Source organism: Phoca vitulina, unplaced genomic scaffold (genome assembly GCF_004348235.1).
Source record: "Phoca vitulina isolate PV1807 unplaced genomic scaffold, GSC_HSeal_1.0 scaffold2, whole genome shotgun sequence".
In the NCBI taxonomy this organism is placed as follows: Eukaryota; Metazoa; Chordata; class Mammalia; order Carnivora; family Phocidae; genus Phoca; species Phoca vitulina.
In genome coordinates, this window is record NW_022589705.1 from 70,212,944 (window position 1) to 70,237,164 (window position 24,221).

General features: G+C 41.5%; 1 protein-coding gene across 4 annotated transcripts in view; it reads right to left on the reverse strand.

The window, feature by feature from the left end:
- Nucleotides 1–23,991, reverse strand: part of SMAP2 (small ArfGAP2) — a 46,333-nt gene extending 22,342 nt beyond the window's left edge. The window contains exons 1-3 of one of the 4 annotated variants that reach the window (XM_032431916.1): nucleotides 17,028–17,114; nucleotides 15,149–15,221; nucleotides 14,674–14,777 (exon numbers count right to left, since the gene is read on the reverse strand). Coding sequence is in view for 1 of the 4 variants with exons in the window: in XM_032431892.1 (XP_032287783.1) it covers nucleotides 23,712–23,814 (103 nt within the window). In the remaining 3 variants the exon portion in view is untranslated. Of the gene's footprint in view, nucleotides 1–14,673; nucleotides 16,419–17,027; nucleotides 17,115–23,711 lie in introns of those variants that run through there. The other 3 variants (XM_032431908.1, XM_032431892.1, XM_032431900.1) reach the window with 3 other exon arrangements.
- Between the last annotated feature and the right edge of the window lie 230 nt (nucleotides 23,992–24,221).

The following is a 24,221-nucleotide window of genomic DNA, read 5'->3' on the forward strand; positions in this document are numbered from 1 at the left end:
CAACAGGTCAAGAACACAACTATATTAAGAACATTCATTAATATATTAAGAATAATTTAATAAAAATTAGAAACGACAGATTACATAAATGTAACTTTCTAATATATAAGTATTTCCATGTTATACTATTTTTTTAAAAGATTTTATTTTTAAGTAATCTCTAACACCCAACATGAGGCTCAAACCCACAACCCCCAGATCAAGAGCTGCACGCTCCATTGACTTGAGCCAGCCAGGTTGCCCCCATGTTATACTAATCTTAAAATCCAGGTTTTTTTTTTAAGATTTTATTTATTTATTTGACAGAGAGAGACACAGGAGAGAGGGAACACAAGCAGAGGGAGTGGGAGAGGGAGAAGCAGGCTTTCCGCTGAACAGGGAGCCCAATGCAGGGCTCGATCCCAGGACCCTGGGATCATGACCTGAGCCTAAGGTAGACGCTTAACGACTGAGCCACCCAGGCGCCCCTGTTTTGTTTTTTTTTTTAAAGATTTTATTTATTTATTTGAGAGAGAGAGACAGTGAGAGAGGGAATACAAGCAGGGGGAGTGGGAGAGGGAGAAGCAGGCTTCCCCCTGAGCAGGGAGCCTGATGTGGGGCTCCATGCGGGGCTTGATCCCAGGACCCTGGGATCATGACCCAAGCCGAAGGCAGATGCTTAACGACTGAGCCACCCAGGCGCCCCTTAAAATCTAGTTTTAAAACAGTATATGCAGAACAATTCCATTTTAAAGAGTGTGATTAAATATATACATATGCACAGAAAAAATGTCTAGAAGAACATATGTAAAATATTAAAAGCTATTATTTCTGGGTAGTAGGGTTGTGAAATATCTATTTTCTTCTCTATATTTTTATGTACTCACTGAATTGTTTGCAATGAATTTCTATTACTTTTGTAATGAGAAAAAAGAGTACAGATATTTGAAAAACAACACAGCCATCCATGACTTCTTATTGGCTGCAGGAGAGGCTGAAACACCTTAACACGACATATAAAACCCTCTAGGAACTTGTGCTTTACTCATGCTGAGCAAATCATCATTCTGAAATTTGACATGTACTCATACCTGTTTACCGACACCTTTCTTCCTACCTGGAATGGCTTTCTCCCTATATCCTGCTTCACAAACTTCAAAATCCAGTCCAATGTCCCCTCCTCTGTGAGGCCCTCTAATGGAATAAATCTTGGCCTTTTTTATGGCTAATAGTCACTGTATGCTTTGCTCTTCTAATATTTAATATCCTATTATAGCTAGTTGCTTACAAGTCTCTTTTGCCCTAAATAGACTGTGAGCTCTAGAAGGCAAGGACCATACTCCTTCATCATTTATCCCAAATGTTTAGCCCAATACTTGCAAATAGTACATCCAAAATTAGTATTTGTTAAATGAAGTCCTCAATAAGATAAAAGTATATATAATTTTTTTCCTGTTTTGCAAAATGAAGGGAGATGTTTTCAAACACCTTAATGGTGAAGCTACCACACAGAAAAGGGATTAGGTTACTTTGGTGAGGCTCCAAAGGCAGAAGTAGCACCAGTGAGTAGAAGTTAATTTTAGCACAGTCTGGGGAAGAAATTTGTAACAATCAAGGCTGTGCGAAAACAAATGCAGCCTATCCAGAGATGGTAGAATCCAGTGAGTACAGGTGTTGAAGCAGAGGCTGGATGAGCATCTCTCAGGGACTGCAGAGACACGATCCCTGCACAGTGGATGGGCAAACCACGAGCCCCAAGGTCACTTCTACGCCACAGTTCTACTAGCTGATTTGTAGGTAATTGGTGGGGGGGGGGGGGTCCCTTCCTGCTTGACATTCAATGGCTCTGAAAATGCAGCATGAGATAATCAATTTATGAAGATGTTAGGTTTTGATGAACCTAAAGAACTGAATCAAATTCAGTGTCTGGAGCCTGTGACTGGCACTGAAAACTGGTCTGAATGTGATAGACACTTGAGGAAGAAGCTAAATCAACAAACTCTGGTTTGAAAACAGAGGTTATTTGACTTGGCCCATCATTAACTCCAACACAAAATTTGGGAGTCAAAGTGATGAAGAAGCAGTGATTATGTGAAGAACAATTCTCAATGATAGTTACCTCAGTTCCAATCATCATGTCCCTTCACCCCCTGATTCACTACAAAGAATACACACAAACACCAGGGCCATCTTGGAAAAATTAAGTAAGGCTGCTGAGAGGTACATTCACCAGCCTATTTTCATCTCTACAAAAGAAAATTCACTTAGTTCCCTTTTCTAAAATAACAATAAACAGTAACTTTTAATTGTGTATGTACAAACATTTTAAGGAACCATCAGATCAAAATAAGGGCTTACTCAATCAACCTCTGCTCTCAGGATGTTCTGCAAGAGAAGTTCCTTTCCATCTGGTCTGTCTTACAAGAATGCTGTTTCCTTTTACAAAAAGAGACACTGTCCACATTCATGTACTTGAAAAAAGCAGAAGTTAAGCTTTTTAAATGTTTGAGACAAAGCAAATTGAAACTTTTCTGAGATTGATTAGAGAATAAAAGTAAATACTACACCAAGGAATTTTAAATTGAGAAATCAGAGGTAGAAAGAACCTTAGAAGTCACTGAGTCTAATCCCTCACTGAATGCAGGAGATCCTTCTACAGGAGACCACCTGGGTCCTCCTTGAACAGCTCCAGTGCTAAGTCAGTTATGTACCCACTTCAAAAGGTAGTCACATTTACTGTTAGATGGCAATCACTATTAGAGATGCCTTCCTAATACTGAGTCCCATTATTCTGCATTTTTATCTCCTGGTGCTGCTTCTAGACTCCTCCTGTATTTATATAAAATAACAAGGTATGCAAGATAAAGATGGAACTTAAGATAGCAGCTACTCAGGGGTGCTTGGGTAGCTCAGTCAGTTAAGCATTTGACTTTTGGTTTCAGCTCAGGTCATGATCTCGGGGTCCTGAGATCAAGCCCCACATTGGGCTGCATGCTTGGTGCAGTCTGCTTGTCCATCTCCCTCCCCCTCTTCTCCTCCCCGCTCTCTCTCTCTCTCTCAAATAGGTAAATAAAATCCTAAAAAAAAAAAAAAAAAAAAAAGATAACATCTACTCATGCACCCAACCAAATACGCGACAGATGAACCAACTCAATCCAGGAGGTCAGTGATAGAACAGAGACAGCAATCGGATTGCTATGACATCAGTGGAGATGAAGCAAAGCGACATTATCCTCCTACCAGGAAACCCAAAAAGGGTTAGTTATGTACAACACTAAGCACTCGTTGATGAAATGATTAGTCAATCTACATCTAAACTTATTTCAGCAGTTAAAATGTCTTTTCTCTAAGACATTAAAGCTAAGAAATCAACAGGGAAGCAGACATTCTTCATCTTTCCGTAGGTGTTGGCAGTGCTTACAGACCTGGATTTGCCTTGACTTTGCTCAGCCCTGGGCAAGGGAGGACCAAAAAATTAAATACAACTGAAAAAGAGCCTAAAGGAATCAGTCCAAAAATAATAACATAGCCAAAGGGCCAGGGGCCAAAACAAGGCACATGTCTACAGCTGGGTGCAGCAGCTTTCCTCGGCAACTTTATACGGTGGCTATTCATTTCCTTGATATCCTAGCAAAACTAGTACTTGCTCTGAACTAGTCCAAAACATGCTTGTACGTATCTCATGTTATTTACTTAGCCCTGGCTAGCCACACAGTTAAAGATAGGGGTTATCTAAACTGTGCCACTAATCAGCTGTTTGACTTCAGGCAAGTCAATTCACTTCTCCAAGAGTCAATTTCCTTACCTAGATAAGATTATCTCTGAAACCTACCTCTTCTCAAAGGTAGTAACAGTATCTCTAAAATTCATTGAGCTACTCTGAAAAGACTCAAAGAAGGGCAGTTAACTTTTAGTTATTTTAGGTCCGCACCACTCTTACTTTCCTGGTTAGTAGTAGGTAGGGATTCAATGTAGTTTAGGCTGTAACTCTTCCTTTCTGTCTGTCCCAGCAGTGGAGAACTAGTGCATACTTAGGTGATGTTTCTGGTAATAAAAAACTACCAAATCAACCAATCTGTACCATTATTACTCAACTCTTCAGAATACTTCAGAAGGGAAAGGGCAGGTCCTCCTACGGCCTTTTTTTTTTTTTTACTCTGAAAAGGACATTCTGGCAAGGTATGTTCTGATGATGTTATCACCCCATTCAAAGACATGTAACTGGACCCCCATGGCCAAGTGAACTTTAAACTCCTAAGTGTAGCTTAAATTTTTGCCTGATCTGGGCCTTTCTAGAATCAATTCTTATTACTCCTCTCACCTCTATATACCAATAACCTTAAAACTGTGTGTACAGGTACCAGCTGCTATGTTCCAGCCACACACAGAAATGTCTGAAGGTAAATCCTACCCACAGACACCCAGAGGCCTTTTTCACATTCAGGAACAGGACACAGGCAGAGGGACTCCTGGGTGAAGTGAGTCCCTGATTCCAACCAGAGGGCCTCCAGCCAGTCCTGGAATGGCTGTGCAGTATTCTTGGTGGTGCTGTCTGAAAGCTTGAGACAAGGTCCAAGTCTCTTGGGGTTTCCCTGGGAGGTTCTGGTATGTGCTGCTATGATTGTTTTTATAGTAAAGAACCAACACATTTTAAGGAGGGAAAAAGAGCTAGTTAAAAGATTTTCTGCCCGGGGTTGAAGAATCTCATAAAGTCAGTGAGAAGATTCAGCTGATTACACAAGCTGATGCCTCCAGTGGAGGCCAGTCCTCTGATGTTACAAACATAGAGTACGGCAAAAAAAAATTAAAAAAAAATAAATAAATAAAAATGGCCACCTCTTCACTTAAAGACAAAATAATAGGCTTTCTTGAAAAAGAACAGAAAAGTGAGCCCCCTAAGCTTTCATTTCATGCAGGGATGACAGCTTGCCTTCAAGGACAACACATGGTCACCCAAAGATACATCAAAATCTCTCCAATTCCTACTGACTAGTGCCAAAAACACTAAAAGCATCTTGGAAGAATGTAAAACAACTTCAGAGGAAAAGAATGGATGGTATGGTTGAAAATACTTATCTTCAGGAAAGCCTAGAGCTGCTTTCCCAGGAAGCCGCAGGGTGGAAGCAAAGAGCGTGGGAACAGAAGGGAAAAAACGCTTGAAAACTCAGACACAAATGAAATAGGTTTTAATGATACAGAGAGCCAGCTAAAAATCTCTGAATGAAACTGTGCTGGAGATGATACACCTGCCTGCTCTCTTTAGAGATGCATGAATGACGGCAATTTGGGATTAGACAAAAAGAGTGGATCAGAAAATGGACCACCTAGATTTTGAGTCCAAAGTCGACTGAAGAAACGCCTCCATGACTTAAATGTCCCCTTAAAAAGGCCTGAAGGGAAAAAGCTAGGAACATTTAAAAAAATTATGTGAAGAAAATCAAATGAAAAAAGAGCTTACACATCCAACGAGAAATTTCCAAACTGAGCAAGCATCTTTGCAATTTGAAGATTCACAGCTTGGAAGTGAAATTCAAGAGCTTTAGCTGAAACTTCGAACACTGACCCAACTACAGCAAGAACATATAATGAAACGTGCAGAAAGCTAATCCATGAGGTAATGTACTGCTTAGAAATGAAGAAACTTCCCAAAGTATATGAAAACACCAGCGGTATACACCAGAAGTGCAGCTCCTATGGAGAGAGGGCCAAAGACCTAGAGAGAGAACTGGAAAGAAACACTTCCTCTGCCAAAGATGGATTATGTCCCATGAGAAAAAAGCTCAACAAAGTTGGTTGGCATCCCTGTCGACTGAGAGGAAACCTCAATGAGCTAAGAAAAGAAACTGGTCATAGCAGACAAAAATTGGCTAAAAGAGAGTTTAAATTTCAACTTCCCCCCAGTGGCTATTCAACAAGCAGAGGCCTGAAAGGGCCAGGGCATCCCTCTCCTTCATCAGGTTCCCCAGAAAGGAGGAGGGTTAAACCATGAGGCCAAAGGGACTCAGGGTCACATGCAGGTTTGATTTAGCTTCTACAGCAGCTGCCCCCTGAACATCCACAGCCATCCATGGGACATCTGCCTATTTCTCTCTTTAAAAGTAATTCTGATTTATCTCTTTTTAGGAAATGGCTGTTATTTAATGGATGCTACATTTGCTCTCATTATAATTCCTAAGATACTACTTAATATCATTCTTAGGAACATGTTATTTCCAATTCATTGGACTCTCCAGAATTGGACCGTACGACTACTGCACTTTGATGGAAATAAAATATCCACTATTACTTAAACCATTAAACTGAAGTTTGACACGACCACGTAGAGATACTTGAAACAATACAGGAAATGCAATGAGCTGTTATTTAAAAATCTACAAAAGTAACTTAACATTTATCTCAATAAATTTTGATTAATTTTAAAAAACAACGCAACACAGGGGTGCCCGGGTGGCTTAGTCAGTTAAGCATCTGACTCTTGATTTCAGCTCAGGTCATGATCTCAGGGTCGTGAGATCAAACCCCAAGATGGGCTCCATGCCCAGCACGGAATCTGCTGGAGATTCTCTCTCTCTCTCCCTCTGCCCCTCCCCCCTCTAAAAAACAAACACACAAAAACAATACAACACAAACAAAAAGTAAACGACACCCCCAGCTAAACTTAGTAATGTTTATATTCGTTTAGCCCTAAATTCATAGATGAATTTAGGGGAATTAACTTCTTGCAATTATTTGTTTCTTTCTTTTTTTTTTTCTTTTAAAGATTTTATTCATTTATTTGACAGAGAGAGAGACAGCGGGAGAGGGAACCACAAGCAGGGAGAGTGGGAGAGGGAGAAGCAGGCTTCCCACGGAGCAGGGAGCCCGATGCGGGGCTCGATCCCAGGACCCTGGGATCATGACCCGAGCCGAAGGCAGACGCTTAACGACTGAGCCACCCAGGCACCCCGCAATTATTTGTTTCTTAATTTTTAAATTTCCTTTTAACCATTGTTACTTCATTTAGAATGTGCTTTGCTATAAAAAAAAATATGCTTTGCTGTTTAACTGTTTTTAAATTTTAAGGTAGTCAAAATAAAAGTTTTCCCTTCTAAAAGAAAAACCAGTAAACACAGTTCTTGTTAAATAAATGCTCCCATGAGAGAGCAGTATACAAGTTGTCCTACATACTGCTGGGCCTCCAAGTGGGCAGCCCCACTCTTTCTGGAGAACTTTCATTTCCACTTGGAGGATGAGGTCTCTTACTGTGTCAACAACCTCAGGAAGAGGCCTAGATGCCTAACTACAGAGAAATGAGTAAAAGAGCCCCATGTGAGCAGCAGCACAAAAAGGCTAATTTGGCTTTTACCTCAGGTCAAGTTCTCTAGAGAGTAAACTCCTGGGTGGTGGATCCTTAGATAGCACCTTTCTCCTGGAGGAGAGCGTGGTGCTCAGCAAAAAGAAATCAAGCAAAGTAACCAGGAAGCTACTCTGGTCCCATAAAGCTAAGGCATAGAGACCTCAGGATCAGGAAGTAGAAGAGGGACTAGGAACAAACCAAGGTAGGATCAACAATTAAATTTTGAAAGGGTAGGGGCGCCTGGGTGGCTCAGTCGTTAAGCGTCTGCCTTCGGCTCAGGTCATGATCCCAGGGTCCTGGGATCGAGCCCCGCATCGGGCTCCCTGCTCCGCGGGAAGCCTGTTTCTCCCTCTCCCTCTCCCCCTGCTTGTGATCCTGCTCTCACTGTGTCTCTCTGTCAAATAAATAAAATCTTAAAAAAAAAATAAAAAAAAAAACACGGTTTTTGAAAGGGTGATTATTTTTTAGTCCAAAAATAGTGGATTATTTTTTAGGGGTGTATATTTTGTAATAAATTCCCTTTTTTGTTCTCCCTTTGTACTCAAAGTTCTAAACAGTCCTAACAGGGTTAAAGGGAAAGAATCAAAGGAAGTGATTTGTGTCTGTATGAGCCAGAGCTTTAGAACAGAGATGGCAACATGAAGAAAGCATCGCTAATCCAGAAGAAGCAACCCCAAGTGGGGAAGAGAAGCAGGACACATTGGAGCTGCCTGGGCAACCCGTCATTTCTACTTTGGACTCTCCTTCCTGAATTCATATTTTGGAGGTTCTAAATTTTGGTCAGTAAGGAAAACTGGACTACTTATACTTTCCTGATTAACTTGGGATCTCTCACAAATAGCTGTACCTGGGATATTACTTGTATTTGCAAAACATCATTTTGTGAAAATCTTGCCCTATCCACTTTCCCAATCAAGCCTCTTCTTCCTGCCCTGGTTCCCAGAGAATCTTGTTGTCCTGTGGCACTCATCTATGGTTTTTTGTTGTTGGGTTTTATTTTTATTTTTGTTTATTTCTGTAAGCTCCTTTATGTAACAACTAATTTAGTATACTTTTTTAAAACCTAGTATTTTTCTTATGTGGACTTGAGGTTTAAATTGCTTATTACTCAGAAAATCACACAAAGGTAATTTAAATATCCTACATAGAAAGTTAGGGAAAGGGTATCCTTAATGCTCTTTGCCTCCTGGTTAGCCCATGATATTTTGGCTCTAGCCAATTTCCTCTGCACAAAGACTCTGCTTAAAGCATTTATGAATAAGATAGAAGAGTGGCAGCTGAGACATGGCGTCTCCAAAAAGGGAGGGAGGAAATAAAAAAATAGCTGCTTTCATTGGGGGCAGGAAGGAGATTGTTTCATTAGGAGCTAAACAGTGAGACTATCTCAGTACGAACAACTGTTTGGCTTGAAGGCTCTATGTGGGCAATTACTCCAGCAAAGGCTCAGCTGGGATGGAACACGGAGCCTGCCAGGACCGAGGGATAGGGACTGACACAGGCTTAAGTGTCTCAATCATGGCTTTGGGATCCCACAGCATCCCAGTAAGGATGCTCACAAAACATACTCTAACCCAGTCGGCAAACAGCATCATTCTGTACCTAACCCAGTCAAGACCGGATTTGCAAGAAATGAGGAAAAGATGGCACCGGGGGCAGGGGGGATGCAAAGTTATTCAACCTAAAATCAACATATTACAGCAAAAGTAACAAGTATTAAAATTAGATCTCATAAGATAACTAGTACATTTCAATCACTACCTCAATGGCTAACAGCAGGTTGTGGGGAGGAGGTGGTGAGGGAGGGATCACTGAGCTAAAAGCTAGGCAATCATTTCAAAGTCGGCCAGGTGGACCTGATATTTCGAAACTTGATATTATAATTAAATGAATTTCCTATCACTCATGACCTAACTTCAGGTAACAAAAGCTCACTTGATTCACTAGAAGTCATTGTCTTCATCCTCTAGGGACATTTACTTCTGTACATTTTTTAGGTTCTTTCAGGTTAAAGCCTTAACTTCCTCTTGGCAACAACCAGCATCTACTCAGATTCTGAAAAAAATACTGAAGATGCAAAGTGAGCCTGCCCAGTTAGGAAAGGCGTATCTTGAAAAGAAGCCACTAAAGAAGAGTGATATAGCTCTTGACCAATGAGGTTGCTCTTCATTCTCCATCCCCAGCATGGGTAATAAGCAGAAGAGGAACAATATGAAAATAGGTAATTAAAAATAGCCCACCTTCAAACACCACCACTCTCCTCTTTCTGAAGCAATGCCTCTCAACTGAAGCAATTTCCCCCAAGGGGCAATGTCAACGTCTGGAGACATTTTTAGTTGTCACAAGTGGTGGGGGGTGGGGGTGGGGGCAGAGAATGCTACTGGCATCTAGTGGGCAAGGCCAGGGATGGTGGTAAACATCCTATGAGGCACAGGACAACCTCTCAACAAAGAAGTATCCAAAATATCAACAGTGCTGAGGTTGAGAAGTCCTCTACAGGAATCATTTCTAGGCCATTTAGTTTGAACATTTAGATATAGAATTCCAAAATTGGAAAGAACTTTAAGGATTATCTAGTCAAGCACAGTTGGGGAAACTAAGGTCCAGAGAGGCCAAGTCATTTAACCAAGTTCATAGAAGAAATTACCAGGTAGGCTGGAATTAGAATCATCTTTATACACCCCCAAATATGTGTTATACATGGATGCTCAATAATGGTCGCTAAATTGATATCCTGCTCTTTAGGTGGTCTTTTCTATTATAACAAACAATTCACTCTCTGCTGCCTGGAAGCCCAACATCTGAGATTGTGTATGAAGGCTTATTCACACCCCTTCTTACCCATATTCTTCTTCCTCAAAGGAAGCCCAGAAGTGGAGAATATACTAGAGCTCAAGAACAAGTGGCCAGGCAGAATATGCCTTTCAATTATTTGAAGGGAGGCTCATGCCTTTCTGCCAGAAGGAGGCTTTTTACACAAAACCTGAGTCCACAAACAAACCCTTGTGCAAGACCACGAACACATGACGTTCTCTCCCCAACGGTGTGCAGTAGCTTTCCTAACACATCAGAGGAGCCCCAACCAATGGCAAACAGATGGAAAATCAGTGCCAGTTTAACTGAATCACAACCGTATCCAAACAAGCTAGAGGACTTTCATTTCCAAACAAACATTAGACTAGAAATTAATTCTGGGATCAAAGTACAGACGGTCGCATGTTAGTCATCAAAACAGCCCTGGCTTAAGGGAGGAGAACAAAGGGTGAAGATTTGGCTCTTTCAAAAAGAAAACACTACCATGTTTAAAAACTAGATATTTCAGAATTGGGTATAATGAGATTCGGGTCAGGTGTGGTGCAAGGGGGTGGGCCAAATATTAGCGGTACGGATAGAAAGGTCCTGCAAAAAGAACAGTGTGTAGAAGAATCCAGGGTAGGTCTCTAGGAAAAAAATCACAGCTTCAAAAGAGCTAAAGTAAGGTTCTTCAAATTAAACAAACCTGTTCCAGTGGGTACAAGAAGAGCTTCTAAAACTGCTGCAAGGTTATTATTAATTTCTGCAGCACCTGAGAACAGTGTGTAAATATTTACTCCCATCCCACAAAAAGGCTAAAGGAGTGCTTTTTCAGCCTCCTGTTTCACACCCCATGCTACATTTCTCCCAAGATGCAAGATGATGTGCCACACTACAACCTCCTACTGAGAGGGCAGAGTACTAGCTTCGTGACTGGCTCCAGCTTTCAATGTGGCACGGATGCCAAAAGCATAAAAAAAAGAAAGGGCACAAAGAAACTACAACAAAGCAACCATGAAATTCACCTGCTTGGCTTCCTGGAATGTCACAGATCTTCAAATATCTGAGTTAACAGCATGAGAATAACTTTCAGAAGACAAAAAAAGAATATGATCTGAACACACATTAAAAGAATAACAGTGTTCACGATGGAGGCATAGACACTATGTGTCAGATGCTGCCCATTAGGCATACAGATATACATGGGACACAGTCCCTGTCTTGATGGAATTTATAGTCCAAGGAAAGCTCTTATTAAAAAAAGAAGCAGGGGTGGGGCGCCTGGGTGGCTCAGTTGGTTAAGCGACTGCCTTCGGCTCAGGTCATGATCCTGGAGTCCCAGGATCGAGTTCCGCATCGGGCTCCCTGCTCGGCAGGGAGTCTGCTTCTCCCTCTGACCCTCCTCCCTCTCATGCTCTCTGTCTCTCATTCTCTCTCTCGCAAATAAATAAATAAAATCTTTAAAAAAAAAAAAAGAAGAAGCAGGGGTGCCTGGGTGGCTCAGTCGGTTAAACGCCCAACTCTTGGTTTCGGCTCAGGTCATGATCTCAGGGTCTGGAGATTGAGCCCCACGTCGGGCTCTGTGCTCAGTGCAGAGTTTGCTTAAGACTGTCTCTCCCTCTTCCCCTGCTCTCTCTCAAATAAATAAATCTTAAAAAAAAAAAAAAAAAAGAACTAAAAAACCCCCCAAAACAAACAAAAACACGGTAGTATTAACCCCTTTCTACCAATGTAGGACCTCTAATCCATCTTCCCAGTGGACTGGTTAAGTGAAGGAGGACTGTATGAACAACATTAAGATGCTGATCAATACACAACAATATTTCCATATATCAACCATATAATGTGGAAGACTATGCATGAGATAAGAATATATGTTGGCCCATCTTTCTGTGATCATGTTCCATAAATCTGTTCCTTATGGTCAAGCCAGGATTCTCCACAGCTCTCCACTCTTTGCCTCAACAGATGTCCACTACAGTGAAGCAGTTCAGAATGACAACCCCATAGCAAGGTTGTCTCTGCATGGGCTCAGCCCAGAGGACTTCCTGACAACTTTTTAAAATTAGAGGGCCCACGTGACGACTCACCTCTGAACACATAATCCATTAGTCTAACAGCAATACAAAAATTTACATTGTACCATTGTTTATAATATTGAAAAACTAAAAATTCTAATGTCCAACAATTGGGCAAAAGTTAAATAAGTAATGACATATTCAAATGATGGAATATAATAAAGGTATTTAAATGTTTTTAATGTCATGAAAAATGCTTATAAATGTTAAGCAAAACAATAATGACATAAAATTATTATGGAATAAGCGCAAGTAAAAAAAAAATGGATGATAGGGATTTTGTGAAGTATCTTCTCCATCATTATATTTTTTCATACTTCACAAAGATTTTTTTCACAAATGAGTAATTTTCAAAAGCAGAAAAAAATAAAGTGTTCGCTTTTTTAAAAAGATTTTATTTATTTATTTATTTATTTATTTATTTATTTATTTATTTATGAGACAGAGTGCTCGGGAGTGGGGTTGGGGGGGATAGGGACAAAAAGACTCTGTGCTGAGCGTGGAACCTGAAGGGGTGACAGAATGGGGTGGGGTGGGGGGTGCTTGAGCCCACGACCGAGATCATGACCTGAGCCAAAATCAAGAGTCGGCTGTCCAAACTACTGAACCACCCAGATGCCCCAAAGTGCTTTTTTAAAAAATAGCATTTAGGGGCACCCGGGTGGCTCAGTCGTTAAGCGTCTGCCTTCAGCTCAGGTCATGATCCCAGGGTCCTGGGATCGAGCCCCGCATCGGGCTCCCTGCTTGGCGGGAAGCCTGCTTCTCCCTCTCCCACTCCCCCTGCTTGTGTTCCCTCTCTTGCTGCGTCTCTCTCTGTCAAATAAATAAATAAAATCTTTAAAAAAATAAATAAATAAATAAATAGCATTTAATGATGTTTAGCTAATAAGCGTAAGGATGATCACGCCTCCCCACTCCCCAATATCCCACAAGACAAAAAATAACTGGTCTATGGTAATGAATCTTTTTTCTTCCTTCAATGCATTAAGAAGTCTAATGAAACTGAGCCCTATTTTTACTCTGCCCACAGTATGGATCCTTGATTTGAGTCACTTGTGTCAGACTCCTGTTCAGAAACGAGGCTCAGAACAAAGTCAGAATGCTCAGAGGAACTGCTTTGGAATCTTCCTTCCAATGCTGCTTTAAGGATTCTTCCCTTCTCTCACCTACAAGCTGGGATGTTAACATAGCACTCACACTTCAGGAAAGAGTTTTTCTCACAATTCTCCTCCGTCTAAAATAGCTCCTCTAACCAAACTCCTCAGGCCTACCTTCAGAGAGACAGGGTCCCCGGTTCCAAACAGCTTTCTTTCAACAAATATGCTTTCAACATAGCAGAAGAGCCTGAATCTTTCCCACTCTTTCTTTCTCAAATCAGCGGTCACACTTATATTGGTTTCCATTAACTGTGCTGTTTATTGCTATTTTGAATAAAAGTGTCATGGTAAGAACAGGGAATTTCCTTCCTATTTCTCACTGAAGGGCTTGTGACAGTTATAACCCAAGTGGTAAAGTATCAATAAGAAGACACCAGCACCCTCTCCTTTCTGAGCTTTATACTGCAGCATGTTACCCGCTCACATAGAAAATTCTGTAAGATTATTTTTTGGAGGCATAAGAACAAAAGCAACCATCTAAACAATATTAAGACAAAATGTTTAACTTAAGGCTTGAAACACCAGAGAACTCATTTCTAAATCTACACACTGGGGGACTTCCAGTAAGGCAAGGAAAGAGGAAGAAGCTGAACAACAAAATGTACTTTCAGTGCACTTCAGGAAGTAATGTTGTAGGATTAATATCAGTAAACCTGAATTTAAAGATGTAAGCTCTGCAGTAGAGGCTTGGGGATTTTATGGTCTTCCCAAAACCAGCTGTGAAAGACAGTATGCTTGTTTGAAAAAAAAAAAGAAAAAGAAAAGGTTCTCTATTTTCTCAAATCACTATGCTAGGCCAGGCTTATCGACTATAGCTGAGTGGAGGTCTCTCTTACTCCTGCTTTGCCTTATTACTTTTGACACATCATAAAATGAGAACATTACACATTTATTTTTTGGGTGAGGAGAAAGGACATGGAGCCTGAGGGATCCAGTTCTCATTGTTTCAAATTAAGAAATTTCTTTTTGAAAGTCCTGACTTGAAATTAAAAAAAAAAAAATCAACATTCTCCAATTGGGCTTATGAAATCCAAAACTTTCTAAATAAATTGTATCCTACATGCATTTAAAAGCACCCAGAATACCCATAGGAAATATGCAAACTGGGGCAGCGGGGGAGAGGGCTATGGTCAACAAAAATGGTCGGAGAACTACTTAACATTACTTGAAAATGAAAAGTAGCAGCAACATTAAAATCTTATTACTACCCAGTGATATGTTACAAAGGTGGGATTCCAGGGCAAGTTTCAGCCACACATGAGGGAGGATGGGGAAGGGGGGCGGGGCAGAGGAGTGTTAGACAAACTGAAGACAACCGCCAGGGCAACCTTACACTGATGGATGGCCACAGCTGAAGGCAGATTTGGCTCATCTCTGGGGTTTTCCACTGGGAAGGGACCAGCAGTTCAGTCATCAATGGACCAGCATCCACAAAGCCTGTGGGGAAATACAGGAGCCAGAAGAGTGGGGTAGGGAAGGAGAAAGTTTGGAAAATGGAAGAGTCAAATACAGTAGCAAAATGTTGTAATTATTAAACATGAGGCTTCAAAAATGCATAGATGTACCTCTTAAACTGAAATGAACTGGCTGAAAAGAACTGGTACTCTGGGAAGCAGTCTGATACGCTTTTTAGAACCAAATTACTTTTTAATGACATCTGTGAATTATACCTGCCAAGAGGAAATTAATTTTTGGAGGAAAGAGAAAAACAATGAAACCTACGCAATTTTTATAGATGGTAACTTTACTCAGAGTCCTCTACATGTGGCCCCTGTGGAAAATAACAGCCTAAGAAGAAACATACTCACACTCTACTGAAAACCTTCGCTGGCCTAGTTCCACCAAGTCCATTAATGTAGCAGGGGCCCAAAGGCAGGTGACCTGATTGACAAAAAAAAGCCCTTCTAGAAAGTGCCAAACTTCTATCACGTAGCTCATTAAACACTTTATAATCAAGAAGAAAACTACTAGCGATAACTTGGAAAGCTTGGCCTTGAAATGGGGCAGCAGCAACCTCCCTTGTAAAACAAAAAATACTTTTCAGGTCCAGAAGAAAGTTGATCCAGTGGTCTTACCTCCCTCCCCCAGTGCTAACCTACCTAAAGTCGTGGGGGAAAAACCCCAGACAAACCAATAAGACTAGTTAAAATGATGTGGCACAAGGAAAATTAGGTCTATTGCAATTACCTTAACATTAACTGTCAAAGAAAGTCTAATCTGTACCACGAGGCTGCAATCCTCAAAACTCTCTTTGTACATCTTATGTGTTGACTCAAGTCTTTCAGTTGTAGATAGGACAAGCTCAATGTATGTGTGTACATACATATATGTACACACACACACACACACACACACACAGTCATGCCCAAGGCATCCCAAAATCAACAGGATGGGAAACTTATTTCCTGAGTAACCAAATTGATAAACTGCCCCTGGAAGATTCAATAGAAGCCAATTTTCCTAGACACACATCCTAATTATTTAGGCAATGACTGAGTTGTTACGTTACTTCCTGGGACTAATTATTGTTTCAGCAACAGTTAAGATTCTTTAGAAGCACAAGAGGTTGTATCTGCCTGAAAACCCTTCTTATCTCTGGTCCAAAATAACTCAACTATTACCTCCAAGGACAAAGAATTACATCTTGGGAGATTTTTTTTTTTTAAGTGCTTTGTGCCTCTGCCTGTTTCCACTTAGATCTTACCCTTGCTCCACTCTGTCAGTGGGAGCTACATCTCCCAGGCTCCCCTGCCAACCAATTTCTGGGTAAGTTCCATCAATGGGAGGTAACAATAAGGATAAGATGGAGGAGGAGGAGGGAAGCCAGGGTAATGCTCTCTTAACAGGGTCACAGTTCCAGCTGCCACCAAACGGCTTTTCTTTCCATGCTTCTAGCTCGCACCAGATAGCTCAGACTTCAGGCCTTTGGTATCACCAGCACCTTCTAATTTCCTTAGGGGCACACTAGCTCCCAAGTGTTGTTAATCTCTGGGTTGCCTCACCAGCCCATTTACCTTCTAGGCTCTTATATCATCCATGTAACCTATTCTGTATATTAAATTCCCTCTGTTTGGGACGCCTGGGTGGCTCAGTCAGTTAAGCATCTGCCTTCGGCTCAGGTCGTGATCCCAGGTCCTGGGAATGAGCCCCACATTGGGCTCCCTGCTCAGTGGGGAGTCTGCTTCTCCCTCTCCTCCCCGCTTGCTCTCTTGCTCTCTCTCTCTCTTTCAAATAAATAAATAAAATCTTTAAAAAAATGAATTCCCTCTGCTTGTACTATCTACAGTGGGGTCTGTTTCTCTGCTAGGTCCCCAACTTTAAAATATGTTTTAAAACTTAGGTTTCTTAAGAATTAAACAAATATTCAGATAACCTGTTAAAGATTTCTTCTAGTAAGAAACAAAAGATTTATAGATGACAAGATCAATTCATTCATTCAAACAAATATTTACTAAGAGCTACATCTATACCAAGCACTACTCTAGGTGCTGGAAATACTACAGTGAGTAAAACAGGCACAACCACCCCTGCCCTCATGGAGCTTACATTCTAGCAGACATGTTAACAGTGGCACAGTATAATTTTTTAAAAATTTATCAATATAGGAATATTTCTTTAACAACAGAGGAATTTGGTTAAAGTAAATTAACTTTAAGGTGTTCTACTCTACATAGATTTGGTTCCTACCTTTTCAATGTGGTAAGCTGAACTGTCACATTCCAGGGGCCAACACAGAACTTCTTCAAAATTAGTATCTACTTAAACTGTCCACTTGCTCAAAGAGAAGTACAACTGTGATAAGGATTTAAGCAGACACAATAACAGAAGTTAGGCACTGTACGCTTAGAATGTAAAACATATGTGTGCTTTATGCAGATTCCTGCTTGGCATCTCTACAGGGATATCATTTGGAGGAGTTGAGTCTGAGTCCATTTAACAAGTCATTTTGTCCCTTGTCTGTGCCATAGGTAGGGTCCATCAACATAACATACAGAGCCAGCTGCAATGTGGATAATGAGTAAAGTGCAGCAGTCACTAATTGCATGACGTCATTTCCAAGATGGAATTTTCAGGCAGAAGAATAGAAACAGACAATGACTCATGTGGTGAACAGTTATATAGACAACTGTGCCCAAGAAAGCTGCCACCTACATATCATAATGACATCAGATGAAAAATGCAGAAAGTAGTTTTCTGATTTATTGGAAAGCAATAGGTTTGCTGAAAAGTATACTGAGAGATCAGGCTGCAGCTACCTGCTTACACCTCCTAAGCACTGAGCAACCAAGAGCACACATCAAATATTCAGCACTCTTAGACCACTTGAGTATTAAGCATGCTCAGCCTCAAAAATCAATGTCAACTCCAGAAGTGACATATCTACCGCTGGCATTTCACTAGACTTTTCTAAGATAATTTAATGTACTTGCGTACACTTCCATGTTGGTCTTGTGGGCACAATACTGAGACCGTTCTTACTACTCATCAGTTAGAAAACATTTCATGTCTTTAATACTTATAATTTCATTTGAGTAGTAGGTGGACTTCCAATAGTATGGGCTTCTTACACAATAGAGAGTCTAAAGCATATTCATAATCCCAATACTATAAAGCAAATCAACTACAGGGCTAGAATTTTAACCTTATTGGCCCCTGCCTACCTTTATCCCTTGCCACTCCCCAACATGTAGTTAAAATATACTAGAGAATCCTCCCACCCACCCACACACTCAATACCTTGGAGGCTTTGCACATTCTGTTTCCTCTGCTTCCAAGGCCAAGTTCCCTAAATTCACCTGGCAAAGTCACGCTTATCATTCAAGACACAGCTTACTTGTCTCTTTGAAGCCATGACTTCCTGAGGCAGACTAGTGTGCTTTCTCCAGAGCTTTCATTTCTCCCTGCACACAATGCCATGATAATACTACACTGCATCATTTATCAGTTTACACATCTGCTTCCCCATTCAACTGTATGATCCTTCGGACCAAAGACAGGGCCTTTGAATCTACCACATATCCTGATACGGTGTCTGACACCAAGTAAGTGCTTAACAAATATTTTCAGAATGAATATATATAGTGTGGGATTGCAGGCTTGCAGAGTTCCCCCTAAACGATAAGGCATTTTCTATTCTCTATCCCACTGCCACAGAATGATATTTAAAGGACAAGGAGAACAAATAGGAAAGTATCTCCCAGGGAACAAGCTTAACAAGTTGATATTAAAAGACAATCTAATGAGGACTTTGATAAATTACTTTCACTGTAACTGTGTCAACCCAACCATGACTGTTCGAGTTAAGGTGCATTAGCTGTAAAAACCCAGAAAAGGGGCGCCTGGGTGGCTCAGTCGTTAAGCATATGCCTTCGGCTCAGGTCATGATCCCAGGATCCTGGGATCAAGCCCCGCATCAGGCTCCCTGCTCAGCGGGAAGCCTGCTTCTCCCTCTCCCACTCCCCCTGCTTGTGTTCCCTCTCTCACTGTGTCTCTCTCTGTCAAATAAATAAATAAAGTCTTTTAAAAAAATAAAAATAAAAATAAAAAACCCAGAAAAGTTATTTGATCTTGGCTGGAGAAGGGTGTTTAACAACTAGAGATGGACACAAAACTTCTGTTGTCTAGATCTGATGGAATTTTTTTCAACCTCTCAAAAGGTGCCACAGATACAGGTAAAATAATTAAAAATTGATAGGAAAGTTCATGTTCTAAGGAATGCTAGTTAACAAGCAATGACTTAGCTATCTATCAACACAAAACAAATATAAAGCAAAGCTAGAGATTAATTTACTGAAGTTAAAATTTAGGACTACTGTAGAAAATTTGTACACAAAGATTCCCTGGTCTAATCTTTCATACAAGTTTAAAGAGTGAGGAAACATCCAAAGACCATCCTCAAGGGTACCATAAAGTACATTTGCAAAAGTGCCAGAACCCCCATATATAGGAAATGGTTTTGGCTTAAAGACTAGGGAATTACTGGGTGAGTCATTCTAACCATGGCTTCCAGTAACCAGAGTACTTAAGGGAATAAAGTCATAAAGTGAAACAAATAAAACCAAGATAGAATAAATAAGACCAGCAATGGTGGTAATAAGTAATGCTTACATTTGTGTAACACTTTAGTTACCAGGCACTTTCATTTTTCAAATGAGGAAAATTAAACTGAGAAAGTTCAGTGCAGTACTGAAGGTCACAAAGCTAAAATAAGCAGAGTGAAAGAGTTTAACTGGATGTTTCAACATCAAGTCGACAGCCCCTTCCATTACTTTGCTTCTGTGCCACCTGAAAGGTGGGCTTATTTGAGCTATGGATGGGCCTAGGACACTTTCTAAGATGACTTCATCAAGAGCAGATGTTTCCAAATCACTTAAGCATCTCTTTCAACTTAATCAAGATAACCTAGGTATAGCCTTAGAACTGCATGGAGCACTGGGTGTTATACGCAAACAATGAATCATGGAACACTACATCAAAAACTAATGATGTAATGTATGGTGATTAACATAATGTAATAAAAAAAAAGAAAATCCCTTGAAAGAATGAAGAAGCTCTTTAATGTGCATGGAGAGAGCACTTTCATGCTTTCCACGTTATACTGCTGATTGAAAAATGCAAGGTGCCGTGGACTGTGAGCAATACACTACTACTTGCATAAAAGCACTGCAAAAGAATATATTTAAATGTAGTTGCTTGCCTGTGCATATATTATCTCTTAAAAGTCCCATAAGAAATTACCAAAAGTGGTTACTTCTAGGAAGGGAAAATGGTGGCTAAGGGACCAGGAATAAGAACACAACTTTTCATTGTATATACTCGCCTTTGAACCTTTTATATTTTGAACACATGAAAGTGCTACCTTTTCCGAAAAGCATATTTAAATCTAAGAGTATGTAGTGGAAACTGGAACAGAGGCAATAGTTAGGTAATTCAAGGTAAAACATTTCAGAGGTATGATGTAGCAGAAGGGAAAAGTACAAAATATTACAAAGTTTCTGTCAAACTCCAGAATTCTAAGTGGTGTTTCACAGTCTGAAGTATGAAGTAAATATTCCACAAGACCATCAAATCTCTTATATTTTAATTCTTTGTTCATTAAAAAGCTCTCAAATTCTTACAAACCTTGGTACTGAGAAAGTAATATCCCAATAGTGGACACAGGTATCCAGGTCATCAGAAAGACAGATCCTTACATGGTAAATAAGATAGTGCCTAGTTTAAACCAGTCTCTGAAGAGGTTGATTAGCAGCTATTCCAGGCACACTGATAAAACATGGAACCGCAGAGCTAAAGATTAAGCCTTGGACTAGTACAACCTCACAAGGGTCTATCCAAAAATGGGACCCAGCCTAAACTATGTAGAGTTACCACTGACATATCTGTAATTTTTAGTATGTTTGTCCTTTGTCCTATCACTACTTAAGTCAGTCCAAAAATTTACCCTAAAGGTCACAATGTCTTTGGGTGATGAGGAAACCGTATCTTTGGGCCTAAAAGTAAGTCAAAGCATTTTTTAAAAGGCAATATCTAAGCAGCTTTCTCTGCCACACAGGAATCACTTCAGTGCCTTAGGGATCCCAGAAACCCGTGAGTCTTATGCTCAAGAGAGTTAAAAATCCCAGGATCAACAAAACTTGTACTATGTAAAGAAAACACATGCTTGTTCTCTACTCTGATGTTCACATTACACAACCAAAGATAATCACATCCTTAAACAAGTGTATTTAAAAGAAGAGCCATTGCCAAAGGGTTATTTTAGAACATCAGAAAAATACTGCTCATAGGTCTGCAGTCCAGGGCTACATCATCTGATTTAATATTAATAGATTAGCATTCACTCACCAGGTCCTGTACAATTAGCTCTCAATTTTCTAAGAAACAACATGAGACACAGGGATAAACTCAGATCCAAATCTCATTTTCCAAACCTAATAGTTTTTAAATACCTCTTCCCACTACATGTATTTTTTACCAGAGCTAACAGGTAACTTAATCTGATATGAGTGTCTCTTCCCACCATGATCCAGTAGTTGTCTGTATGATCATTATGACAACCAAAATTGGGGAAAAGGAGGAGGAAAATTAGTGAGAAGGGTTGAAAATGTGGAAGGAGTTAGATAATACACAAACTGGATAAACTGAGGCCTAAACAACATGTTATTTAACTGAATTGAAAGATGACTGACACCTTGTCATTTCATGTTTAATACAATGGCCAATTCACTGAGGCCACCAAGCCAAAATGTAAAACTAATTTGTGAAGAGAAATCATTTCAGGAACCAGGATTCTACCATTGACAGCAGTTAATAAGGTTTACAACCCAGCAGTTACTAGTTCTCATCAAGAATTAACTACTGTTTCATTATCTGATCCCCAGTAATGCTATTGATAAAAAGCAATGGAAAATTTGGGGGAAGAAGTGATGAATCAAGCTCTCTCTTCCATATGTTATATTTCATTGGAATATGAGTAAGTATGAGTGGTAGGAGAAATGGGATGTTGGGGGTAGTCATCAAAATGGCATTTGACTCCCCAAATGTAGCAATGCTCACTCTAGTAGGTTGCTTCACTGTGACTCAAGATCTGTCAATTGAGGTCATAAGGGAATTTGAGTAAAGCCAGGAAATAATACTCCTAAACTTTAAACTGAATCTTCCAAAATGTCTAGGACAAGATTTAACAAGAGTCAACTATAAGAAATTAACCTATTCAACATAAATGGATTCTAAAATATTTTTTAAATCAAATTCTTGCTAAGGCAAAAATGCAGGAAAGAAGTCTGGGCACATGGGGCGCCTGGGTGGCTCAGTCGTTAAGCGACTGCCTTCGGCTCAGGTCATGGTCTCAGGGTCCTGGGATCGAGCCCCGCATCGGGCTCCCTGCTCGGCGAGAAGCCTGCTTCTCCCTCTCCCACTCCCCCTGCTTGTGTTCCCTCTCTCACTGTCTCTCTCTCTGTCAAATAAATAAAAAAAAAAAGAAGTCTGGGCACATGTTTTCCTAAAAGTACATGCCATTTATTTATTGGCAGAGGACATTAAAATATACTACTAGATGTTTAAATCAATGTATCGTTCCCCTGTTCTCCTTACATAACCTTATTTTTCTAAAATAAAAGGTAATTACCTAAAGGCATCAATTAGGCTTCCTTTCTCAATATTGATAAACACAAACACATTTGAATCTTTGTTGTATACTATGCACCCAATATGCTACATGCCAAACGACTGTGGTAAATCCACTGCATTATGAACAGAAGCAAATTAACAATAGCTCCCATAACTATGCCCTTCTCCCCAAAGGGAAAAGAATTTTCCCAACTTCTCCAATTACATCCCAAAGAATTCAGAAAGAAAATAAGGAAACAAAATATTTACGTAAGTTTGTATCTATAAATTCTGAGTGCTAATAACCAAGCTTTCACTTATAACCAAGCTTTCCTATCGTACTGATCTTTAATTGGATCAAATCATGCACCTTGGAGGGCACAGCACACAAAGATTAAATGGCTCTAACAATATACAATGATCATATTTCACCTTTGGAAGGGTAATGACCACGGAAGCAACAAATCTGATGCATCCCCTGCCTCCTTCTCTCCACTGATTAAACGGATCCTGCACTACAGCCACAATCTGCTAGTTTCAGCCACCGCACGCGCGCGCGCGCGCGCACACACACACACACACACACACACACCGGCTCCAACGCACTCCACCGCCAGGGCTAGGCTGTCTAGAAATCCGCACTGTGTCACTGCATAAGGCAGGTTCCCACTTCACACATCCAGGAAGAAGAAAGCCACCTATGCACTCTGTCAGATCTCAGCAGGACTGTAAAATGACACAAGGAGCTGCTAAGCAAATAGCGGGCAGCAACAATCACCACCTTAAAAAATTATTTAAGCGGTTTTCCTGCCGTCATCTCACTTCCCTCGTCTCCCTCTCTCTTCCTCCCCCTCTCTCAGCCTCTTCCCCCCCTCCCCGTCCCCGCCTACACACACACACACTGCAGTTCATCCCTCAGCTTTGCAAGTGGAAGGCGGTGAGCTCCAGGCTGCCTCTGGGAACGACAGCCGGCCCAGAACTCATTCGGAGCCCTGACATACCGACATTCTCACCTGCACACACCACCCCCACCCCCACCACCACTGGCTCCCCCTCCCCCTAAGCACTCACACTCGCCCTCGCAGCCTCTCCCCACACAGATCGCGGCGCCGCAGAACACCCAGCAGCCTCCTCAGCCAGAGGAGCACGCCTTACCATTTAACAGGATTCGGGCGGCCTAAGCTCCAGAAACCCCCTCCCCACACAGGCCACGTCCCAGGCACGGCCGGAGGCTGGACCCCTCGCCCGCCGGGAGGGATGCGCTACCTTTGGACTGGCAGTCCGCACAGAACTTGTTATCCTCCTCCAGCAGCAGGTTGGCCAGGACCGCCTGGTACCGATCCACGTCCTTCACCGACTTGCCCGTCATGGCCAGGGTGCCGGCGGGGGCAGAGGGCGACGCGCCCTCCCCGCCCCCAGAAACCCCTGCCTCAGTCGCGAGGTGAGGACTCCCGGTCCCCCACCCAGGGGCACCTCCTGAGCGGGGGAAAGCCCTCCCCACCCCCCCGGGCCAGGCCCGGCGCCCCTTCTCTCGTCAGGCGCGCCCGCCCCCCACTCTGCAGCCCCTCAGTGCGGCGCCCCCTGGCGGGCTCAGGGAAAGGCCCGAGTCCAGAGGAGGCTGCCGGACTAGAGACCTTCAGCTCAGGCAAACGGGGCGCGCAGAGACGACCCCCTCGCCGGCCTGTCTGCGGGCCGTGTGTCCCGCGCCTCGGTTTCCCTGGCAGCTGCCGCCTGCTCGGCCACCACCTCGGCCGCCTACTTCCGGCAGCTCTTCCT